Genomic DNA, 10,576 nt, shown 5'->3' with positions numbered 1-10,576 from the left:
CTCAAAATGGCGTAGTTTTGGGTGGAAGAGGGGAAGTGGATGGTAAGGATAGAGCGGCGGCTCCGATCTCTATGAAAATTTACGGCTCGGAATACTGTCGGAAGTACACATGTAATTTCATGCTTCGAGTTCTCGCGATTTTACCGGTTGAACATCAAGTCTGGCAACTTGAGTGTGAATTAATTCAAAAAATAATATCCAAGAAATATTGATATAAGTATTTTGTTTTGACTTTTAAGTAAGATATTACTCCTCTAGTTATTAATATAGGACCTAATTTGAGAGTTGATATTAATTTTATATATAAGACCAATTTTACATGTTTATCAATATTTTTCTAAATTGAATCGATTGATATTTTCTCAACAATAACCAAGTACCAAAGAGGATGAGAGAATTAAGAAAAATAATTAAGGTATTTTAGAAAAAAAAATGAGATTAACTAATTTAACTAACATTTTAATCTACTCAAATTAGTTAATTAAGTCTTATATTAAAGACATGAAAAGTATTATAAAAATTATAAATTTCATATTATATATTGTTCATCATCTGTGATATTTTATCATTAATTAATAACGTTTTACATTATGTAGAATATAATGCCTGCTCTGATGTTTTCATATATTTTCTTTGAATTGGTATCAATAATTTTTATTTGACCGAACAATCCTTTTTTAAGGGTTTTCAAATAAAGGAAGTTTGACATTTTTTTCCTAGGATGATGAAGTTGTATTTTTTTTAATAATAAATTGATACAATAATCTAATTCAATCAAATCATAAGAAATCGGGCAAACGAATTTCACTGAAATTTATTAATACTTGTTATAATCATAAGCACATTTAAATATAAAATTGGATATTGATGAATAGTAAAACCGTAAATATGTAAGGGCCTGTTTGGTACATTAGAATTGATTTCGATGGAAATGGAAATGGAAATAGAAATAGATATGGAGATAGATATGGAAATGGAAATGAGGTTTAAAAGTATGTTTGGTATGGTGTGGAAATGAGATCTAATTTTTATATAGAAAGATCAAAATACCCTCTTAAATTAAATTTTAAAAAAAATCCTAATCCTTTGTCTTGTTCACAACTTCAATCAACCTGCACTGTTAAATTTTTCAGCAAGATTTCACATCTATGAAGATCTAGCCAAGCCATCGCCAAATATTTCAAGAACTTCAACCATTGCTCATCACCGGTGGTTGTCACTCAACAAAAATCATCCACTAAGCTAGATTTTATGGAGAATGAGGGCTAAAAAATCAAAGCATAGGAAGGAACCCAAAAAAGAATCGTGTTTACAAAGAAGTCTAAAATTGCCATCTATCTCCACTAGAAAAATGAAAGGCAGATGTAGAAGCCCCTTATGAATCTATCCAAGTATTTGGAGGAAGAGAAAAAAGGGCACAATACTGGACAATAAGGATTGATGGAAGCCCGATTTAGAAGAAGAAAGTGGTTTGCCGCCAATGATTGGTGAGTCGACGGCGAATTCGGCTTCGGAAGATCAATGAAGCTTCATTTTGAGATTTCTGTGACTTTAATGCTGACGCACAATGGAGAATGGTGGAGGTGGTGCCGTCGTTCGCTTGCACCATTACCGGCAAATATGAAGATTGAAGACCCATATCCACAATCACGGCACCTTTGTTTTCCAATCTGTCTGGTGATAATGGAGGTCAAGGTTACTGTTGGGATTATAGTCGAAGGATGACTGAAAAAATATGAATGGCAGAAATGTCAAAAATCTTAATTCCATGGAATTTTTTAGAATTCCATGGGCCAAGTGATGGAAGCCAATTTTGGGCTTTTTGGTGGAATTGGACTCCATGTGGAATTAAAATCTAGCATACCAAACAGGCTAAAATTTGAATTCCACCTTTAATTCCATTTCCATGATTCCCAATTCCATCATACCAAACGGGGCATAAGAGTGTCCAAGCGCGTGTTTGGTTCAGTGTATACAGGAGGAAACGTGCCTTGGGCAGTGTAAGCCGTGCAATGAAGGGTTGCTTCGGCACTTATGCTTGCTTGGGTTGGCTTTTTCTCCAATGCATTTTTTGGAGAAAAAGCATGATGCACTCAAAGCTCAAATTTTGTTTGACCAAAAAAAAAAAAGCTCAAATTTTGAGCTTTTTCAGTTGCTGCCGTGGAGAAAGAAAGAAAATGAGGATGAAAAACAGATAAGAATATTTAAATAAATTCTATCTTAACCCAATAATTTGATTTTTTTTCAATAATAATTTGATGTTTATAAAAAATTTTATAAGAAAAAAATAAAAGTTAATTACTTTAATTTATTGTTTTCATTAAATTTATCAAATTATATATAATATATTACTTCTGGTCCTTAATATAAAACCTAATGTATTAATTTGAAGAGATTCAAAAAAGTAAAAAAATTATTTAATTATATCACGTTACATTATCTTTCTAAAATATTTACGTGTATCACTAGATTATAAATTGATTTATAAATCAAGCAGATTAGTTTGAAAAAATAAAAAAAAACAAAACCAAAACCCTTTTCAATCATTTCATATTTAAATTTACATTTCCATTACTTATTCAAACAAATTTCAATTTATCAAAATAATTTTTATAAAAATTAATCCAAATATAAATTATGTTACACCAACTAACTTTTATCTAAACTCATAAAAGTCAGATGATAAAAATCACTTTCACCAACACTAAACCAAACACAGCCTAAATTGTTTTACGTTGCCAGTTACATTTCGGGCGTCACTTTTCTAGGGTTCAAATACTAGTTTATTGACCTTGTCACTCCAACCATGCAATACCTAGAAAGTGTTCATTCAAATTTCAAAATAACTATGCTAGATCATACTTTTTGAAAAAAAAAAAAAAAAAAAAGAATCTTTGAACTACACATAAATCACTTGTTTTTCAAATTTAAAAAGGGCCCTAAAGCTCAAATCGAGCCTTGACAGACATGCTGCTTCTCCAAAACCTCAGTGAATGGGCCTATGGCAACATTTGAAGGCATTTCTTAACAATGTTTCTTCAAGGCAACTCAGCATTGAATCCTGACTCAAAAAATATCATATCATGAATTTATCCACTACCAAAAAAAAATTTTGGGGGGGGGGGGGGGACTAAATATCAGCACGATCAAGCATATCCACTAAAGTCATCCTCCTGGGAAATCTTGGGGGCAGCCTTAAGACCATACCATCTTCAATCTTAATTGGTAAATGAGTTGCCACAATCACAATCCCACCATTCTTTCTGTGTTCTGCAATTATGTACTCAAGTAACTTCACCCCTTCATCATCTAATGCAACTGAAGGCTCATCAAGCAACCAAATCGGACGATTGATCGCCAACAATCTGGCGAGTTGCAATCTTTTCCGCTGCCCCATTGACAGTCTACTTGGCCTCTCATTAGCCAATCTTCCCAGACCCATCAACTCGAGGGCAGGCAGGGACCTACCTTGCTTGCCTTCAAGAACTTCAAACCATTGAACATTGTCAAGAACTGTAAACTTCTCTTTAATGGCATCCTTGAGGGAAAGCCAGTTGAGCTGAAGTTTATACTGATGAAATATTCCAGATTGTGTAATGTCATGGCCATCCCAAAGGATTTCACCAGCTGAAGGACGAGAAAATCCAGCTAACATGCGCAGGAAAGTAGTCTTACCAGAGCCATTCGCGCCAGTTAAAACAAGTGCACTGCCATCATGAAGGGATACATTCACGTGATGAAGAATTTGTTGGGCATTTCTCATGCAGGAAACATTGTTGAGTAGGAGACGGGGGAGTGGAGGTTTTCTGAGAGACATTAGTGAAATAACTGAAAATGAAGATTTCAACTGATGATTCAGATCAATGCATCTGGTTTTCTAGTTTCACCAGAATACCAGTAATTCCATCAGCATAAATCCTGTCATAAACCAGTAAGTTCTAAGGATAAATTTACATTAGCAGCGATAAAAATTACAAGTCTCCATAGCAATAAATTGTACGCAACTGAAAGTACCAAAAAATTCATTAGCAAATTTAATTAGAAAAATGTCAGTTTGCGGAATCCTTTAGATCAAAAGTCTTCTTACTTCAATGAGACTAAAAAATAAATCTTATGTACCCTTTAATTGCTGCATTTCTTTCCAAAATTACCGTGCTGGGGAAGATCCTGAGTTGAAATAACTGTGATCAACCTAAGCAAAAACAAGAGATAAAATTTTCTTGAGATTCAATTAAAGAAAACAAGCTAGGCATTCAGAACAGGCTCTCCAAAAATGTTACACATTATGTATCGAAAACATGTTGATGCTACCAAAATTTTGACAGGCACTGTAAGTGTATGGGCTATAAAATAATAATTCGTAAGTCAAGATCAATCCCACAGAGAATCAAAATAATTGGTGATTAGGCATTAAATCTCCTTGTTTCATTTAAGTTGAGCAAACAAAATTGAATGCAACATGAGTGAAATGAAATTAAAACTAAATAAAAGCGAAGAATTTAATAACTTAATGAATGCAAATATTAAATTGAACAATCTAGAGTCACTAATCCCTTACTAGCTTCATAAACTTGTATTCACTTAATTAATTAGCTCAATTTTGTTAATCTAGAATATAATTAGCTAAAAGTGCCTGTTATAATCCCTCTCAAGTATATAATGTTATGGGTAACCTAATTACGCAAGAGGCAAAACAATTCTAACTCGCTTATCAGCAATTACATGGGACAATAATTAGGTATGTCTAGCCTAATTACAAATTAAATCACACCCTAATCCCATATTACTTAATCTCAGAGTCTAATTAAAAACACCTTCATAGAGGAAAATTCCAATGCTCAAATTCATATTCAGTGCAGGCCAGTCATCAAATAGATAATTATAAACAAGATGAAGTAAACAAAATTAACATTAGGCATAACTAACCAGTGAAAACAAAGTCTATTCCACCTATAAGCTCATAAGCTCATAGTTCGTTGAAAGGAAAAATCAGCCACGCATCTCAAATCCATGTCAACTACAATAATTTCAGCCTCAAATAGCATAATGGAAAAGAAGAAGAAGAAAAGGGATAATAAACACTGTGGTGTACCATTTCCTACCTCCAAATCTCACCATCAATTGAACCAAAATGTCACCGGCACTAAATCTGCTTCTCCAGCTCATGGGTCTCTGTCCTCGCCAATCTCATGGAGAGATGAATAACAGTGGCGACCTTCTATCCCTCAGCTCGTCGAAGAAGCTCAGCAGAACGGAGGCCGCCTCCCAGCTCGTGATTCCGGCTCCCGACTCGAAGAAGACATTCAACACAGTCGAACTACACAGCACCACCTTTCTTCGCGCTGCTCCCAGTCCAAGAAGAAGAAGAACTCAACAGCTGCTTCCTCTGTATCCCAAAGTCAACGGCGTCCTCCCAGCTCTCCCCTGAAACCAATCGCGTATCCACGAAGAAGGTTCTCAGCAATTAAATTCCCCTCCTTAGACGGCGCACCTTACAGCAGAAGAAGAGCTCTCCAGTGTCGGCGCCTCGGTCCTGTGCAGCTCCTCCGTCTCCTTCCCAGATCCGTCGAAGACAACAGAACAAGTAGCTTTGGTTTTTGGAGTTCTCGTTCCAAAAACCACGGTCGCTTAGCTATTCTCAAATTCCAAGTCTTGGATGCCAGAATCTCCTCAAACGCGAAGAAAAAAGGGGAAAAAGAAAACAACAGGGGAAAAAAAAAAAAGAAAAAAGGAAGAGAGTAGGAAAAATCATAAATAAGAATTATTATAATATTACTATTAGTTTTGACAATAATTAATAAATAAATAACAATAATTTTTATAAACGGATCTTTCTATATAATTTTTTTTAATTTTTAAAGTCTTTTTTTGTGATTTTTTCAAGTACTCCCTCCCTCATGTATTTATAAGAAACATACTCTCCGCATTGTAGTATCCCTAAATATAAAAAGAAAAAGCTCTTTGTTTGAAATTTTAAACTTATCTTCTTTCACTTTTATCCTATTAAATATATCATCATCATCATCATCATCATCATCTTTCTGCAATAAATTTTTGCTCATTATTACTCATCTACTCTTTTGACAAATAAGGGTATAATTGAAAAAATATATACATATCTTATGTTTTTATTATTTTTAACTAAATTTAATTAACTTTTGAAGCATGTGATTTTATTAGTTGTTTCTTATAATAAGAAACAAAGAGAGTAGTACTGTATAAAATAAAGGAGAATTTCACAAAAAGAAGATTGAAATTAGTAAATCTGAAATTATGTTTGGTAACAATATTTTAATAAGTTTTGACAATAATATACTTTCAAATAACAACACATTTTTTTAGAAATCTTTTATTTAGGATTTAGTAATATCAAGCTTCTTTTCGTGGAATTCCCTATGAAATAAAACATAAACTTCTTTTTTCATTTTAGAGACTTCAATTATCCGGCTTATTATTATTATTTTATTTTAAGCTAAACTATTTATATTTTCATTTAAAAATTATGATATTTACATTAAAAAAATGGCAAAAGAATATTAAATTTTTTTAATTTATTTCTCTAATAAATTCTTAAAAATCATTGGAACTTATATTGATAACTCTTTCAATATGCTCAAAATATTCTTGAAATATGTTAAAAATGGGAATTAGGGGTGTTCATAAAGTACATATGCCAGTTATACCCGTCCAAACTCGCAGAAAAAATACCCAGTCCACCCTAATAAAAAGAGGCCCGAACAAAAATGGACATTTTCAGGTTGAGCTTATCACGAGCAGGCCAGGGTATTGAGCAAGATGCGTTATCTATTTGGCCCTGCCTGAAAAAAAAAAAATAATTATATATATTATAATAATATATAGTGTGATATTATTTTTCAACCACTATCCCTTTTAATTTTGGCCAGAAAAATTATCTCCTTTTGCTGCTTGCACTCTCCCATAATATCAATTTTTTGTTCATTGACTTGTCTATTGCTTCAGTGAATTGATAGCTTTTTTTTTAAAAAAAAAAATTATGAGAGTGTATTATCCAACTCTTCCTCATTAATTTAACCAAATTGATTGAACCTTGAGGCCAAACCATTGCGACAGCAAGTGACGAACTGTGGGTAAGGATAATCAAAACTGAATCTTTGTTATTTTCTTGTCAAAGCCTTAGAAGTTAATATATATCGGGGGAAGTAGTAGTTTTTAATCCACAATTTTAATAATTTTTAATTATATATTTTTACATGCAATGTAATCTATATATCATAGTTTCTTTGGCCAATACAAGTAAATTCATCATAAATACACGAATAACCTCAATGTATAGGTGATAAACATTTTCACTGTTCCAATTTTAGCTTACATTATGTTTTAAATTTTAAGACTCAAAATGTACGCTTTTTTTGAAATATTTCAAGGTATGAAATTATGAAATGCAATTAAAATTCACAATAGTATTTATAAGATATAATTAGAGATTTTTTTTTAACATACTAATGAGCAAGGTGTTATTATCTAGGTAGGGAAGCCTGTCCTGCCCAACTCGCTCATATCCTACCCAAAGTTGTTAGGGCTTCTATTGGGCAGGACAGGACATCGAGCTGCATTTTATTCTTTAGACTAGGCATCAAACAGGAGTCATGTCCTGTCCAGCTCAGCCCATGAACACCCTTAATGGGAAGTTATCACATTATAGTGTAAAAAATCAAAATGGAACCGGCCATGACAACAATAATAGTGTAATTTAATTTAAAAATACAACTAAATCATGACTAATTTAAAACTGTAACACTAATCAGAGCCAAAACTTGTAACAAAGCACAAATAATGTCATAAATAGGTAGTAAAGGGAGCTTTAGCCAATTAATATATTCCCCAAGTGTATATATAAATAGAAAGAAAGACCGAACCATTCATTCGCTCTTAAGTCTAATTAGACTTAATCTAATACTTATTTCTCATATTTATTAATTTTTTAAATTAGCAATATTGATACTCCAACTATAATAATAATAATTTAATAACACACTTTTGTATTTTATCAAATGAGTGATGCTTGTTGCTTCTTTTTTTCTTTTTGATAAAAAGTGAATTTTATGTGAAGTCCAAATAAAAAAATTACACTACTAAAGAGGCCGGCCAGTTACATGAGAATCATGAGATCTATTTGAGCAAAGCCCAAATAACCCAAAGGAAGAAGCCGACCCAAAATTTAGGGTTCGGGGAATGTAGGGAAAGGCGAGGGAGGAAAAGTTTTAATGAGCCAAATTTAAAAAATTTTAAAAATAGAGTTAAAAACTTTTAATTAATTTTTATTACTCTTTTATCTTATAATTTCATTTTATTAAAATCTTAAAATTTCACTTTTTTAATTTTTTAAATCGAGCTCATTAACATTTTTACTCCCTTCTCTTTCTCTCAATTTCTCTCATACCAAACATATTGGGTTAAGTAATGCCTATTACTTGATGCTGCACATGCATCAATTCTACCTTTTTTTCAAATGCCACTTTTAAAAAATTATAAATAAGGATATTTTAGGAAAAATATACCAATATGAATTATAATTAATTAATTAAACTGATTTTTTAATCTAATCAAACTTGTTAAATAAATCTTAAATTAAGGACTAGAATAGTATAATTTAACAACAGTAAAAAAAAATAAAAATAAAGACCGAATATATTTGGAACAATGGACATAAATGACTTAATGAACTTCCCTTAAGTTGTATCCTTTATGTTTATCTTGCTCTAAATTTAAATAATTTTAATATAATATATGTTTAACTCTGCCTATATTGTATAGCCGGTCACAAGCCCAGATAAAAGAGAAGGGTTGTGTTATGCCCTTGACAGCCAACGTAAAAACCCGTTGAATCTCATGAACATAGATCAACGAAGTAATTATGCTCATGCTAGGTCGTTGCCCAGAAGTGACGCGCTGTATGGCTCGAGTACAGTGATAACTGAACTAGAGCTGCTGCATTGTTGCTCGGATATAGTATTAAATGAACAAGGGCTATCGCACTCTCTTGGACGAAGGCGACTAAGGAAGTTAGTTCATGAGAACAAAATTAGATTTGGCACTTAGAATATTGGGACGTTGAATGAGAAATCCATAGAGGTAGTAGGAGTTATGAGGGACAGAAAGATTAATATTTTGTGCCTCCAAGAGACCAAATGGAGTGGAGAAGTTGCAGCAGAACTTGGAGGGTATAAACTTTGGTACACAAGAAAGGCAAGTGCAAGGTATGGTGTTGGTATCATTGTTGGTGGAATATGGAAAAAGAATATGGTGGAGGTTAAAAGGTTTGAGGACATAGTAATATTTTAAAGAGTATTTGTTAGAAAATATACTATCAATATCATTAGTACCTATGCACCTTAGGTTGGGATAGCGGCACACCTTAAAGATAAGTTTTGGGAAGATATAGAGGGGTTGGTTCAAAGCATACCATTTAAAGAAAAAAAGTTTTATCAGTGGGGATCTTAATGGATATGTCGGCAAGGAAGCAAGACAATTTGGTGGGACTCATGGTGGTTTGGTTTTGAGGAGCTTAATAATGAAGGACAATCTATTCTTGACTTTTTTCTTGCATACAATCTCAAGATTGTCAACACTTGTTTTAAGAAATGAGAGGAGCATTTAATCACGTACAAGAGTGGTGCCTCAAAACCACAGACTGATTTCTTTTTGGTTAAGAATCCGGACAGAAGATTGTGTACTAATTGTAAAGTGATTCCTGGAGATGGGGTGACTGCCCAACATAGATTACTTATTCTTGATGTACGTTTTAAGAGTTTCAGACAAAAGTATCATCAAGTGGTAAAACCCGGGGTTAAGTGGTGGCAGTTAAAGGGTAAGAAGTAGGAGTTATTCAAAAAGACCCTTTTGGAGGAAGGGATCTGGGAGTTGCAAGGAGATGCGAAAATGATGTGGGAAGAGATTGCTACAAGGGTTCGTATGGTAGCTAAAGCAATTTAGGAGAATCCAAAGGTCGTGGTCAAAGAAATAAGGAGACTTGGTGGTGGGATAAGAGTGTGCAAGAGAAAGTCAGACAGAAAAGAGATTGTTTTAAGGCCATATATTTGTACAATAGTACAGAAAACTGGGAAAAATATCGTTTGGCTAAAAAAGAGATGAAGAGAACAGTGAACAAAGCATGTACTAAAGCTTATGAGGGGTTTTATGGGGAGTTAGAAACAAAGGCAAGGGAAAGAAATATTTACAAGATTGTGAAGCAAAGGGAGAGATAAAAGAGAGATCTGGACCAAATGAAGTGTATAAATGATGAAGATGGTAAAGTGCTAGTTACTGATGGTGATATTAAAGACATATGGGAAACTTACTTTTACAAGTTGTTTAATGAGGGAAGCGAATGTGCGGCTCAGGACTTACGGGATTTGCTAATTAGCGAAGATGATCGGAATTTGGCTTTTTACCACAGGATTTACATTGGAGAGGTTAAGGCAGCCCTCAAGAAAATGGACATTGGTAAAGCCATTGGGCTTGATGGTATTCCTATTGAAGTTTGGAAATGTTTGGGCAAGGAGGGTGAATTGTGATTAACCAAGCTTTTTAATGA

At 33.2% G+C, this 10,576-nt stretch overlaps 2 protein-coding genes across 5 annotated transcripts; one reads left to right on the top strand and one right to left on the bottom strand.

Moving 5' to 3' along the window:
• Positions 1-2,900: 2,900 nt before the first annotated feature.
• On the bottom strand, positions 2,901-5,191 carry LOC114754755 (ABC transporter I family member 1). Of its 4 annotated transcripts, XM_028943573.1 has the most exons (4): positions 5,103-5,191; positions 4,927-5,017; positions 4,120-4,192; positions 2,901-3,918 (listed from the first exon to the last, which is right to left on the bottom strand). In XM_028943573.1, the coding sequence occupies exon 4, from the start codon at positions 3,815-3,817 to the stop codon at positions 3,131-3,133; it is 687 nt and encodes a 228-aa protein (XP_028799406.1). In that variant the 5' UTR covers positions 3,818-3,918; positions 4,120-4,192; positions 4,927-5,017; positions 5,103-5,191; the 3' UTR covers positions 2,901-3,130. The 4 variants fall into 4 exon arrangements, with proteins under 4 accessions (XP_028799406.1, XP_028799405.1, XP_028799407.1 ...); XM_028943572.1 differs by lacking the exon at positions 4,927-5,017 and having other exon boundaries at positions 5,103-5,186; XM_028943574.1 differs by lacking the exon at positions 4,927-5,017 and having other exon boundaries at positions 4,152-4,192; positions 5,103-5,186.
• LOC114754782 (uncharacterized) lies at positions 5,109-9,081 on the top strand. Its single transcript, XM_028943610.1, has 3 exons — positions 5,109-5,424; positions 5,475-5,658; positions 8,797-9,081. The coding sequence occupies exons 1-3, from the start codon at positions 5,132-5,134 to the stop codon at positions 9,079-9,081; spliced, it is 762 nt and encodes a 253-aa protein (XP_028799443.1). The 5' UTR covers positions 5,109-5,131.
• The last annotated feature ends 1,495 nt before the right edge of the window (positions 9,082-10,576 follow it).

Source organism: Neltuma alba, unplaced genomic scaffold (assembly GCF_004799145.2).
Source record: "Neltuma alba isolate B1F8T4 unplaced genomic scaffold, ASM479914v2 tig00010189_pilon, whole genome shotgun sequence".
Lineage (NCBI taxonomy): Eukaryota > Viridiplantae > Streptophyta > Magnoliopsida > Fabales > Fabaceae > Neltuma > Neltuma alba.
Note: the sequence above shows the minus strand (reverse complement) of the source record. Positions and strands in the feature narration are given on the sequence as shown.

What these genes read in the sequence shown, in the direction of transcription:
- LOC114754755 (XM_028943573.1), bottom strand. Translation starts at nt 3,817, where the DNA reads ATGTCTCTCAGAAAACCTCCACTCCCCCGTCTCCTACTCAACAATGTT.
- LOC114754782 (XM_028943610.1), top strand. Translation starts at nt 5,132, where the DNA reads ATGTCACCGGCACTAAATCTGCTTCTCCAGCTCATGGGTCTCTGTCCT. An exon ending in GGCGTCCTCCCAGCTCTCCC is followed by an intron (nt 5,425 to 5,474) that starts CTGAAACCAATC and finishes AATTAAATTCCC; the next exon opens with CTCCTTAGACGGCGCACCTT. An exon ending in TCAAATTCCAAGTCTTGGAT is followed by an intron (nt 5,659 to 8,796) that starts GCCAGAATCTCC and finishes TATATTGTATAG; the next exon opens with CCGGTCACAAGCCCAGATAA.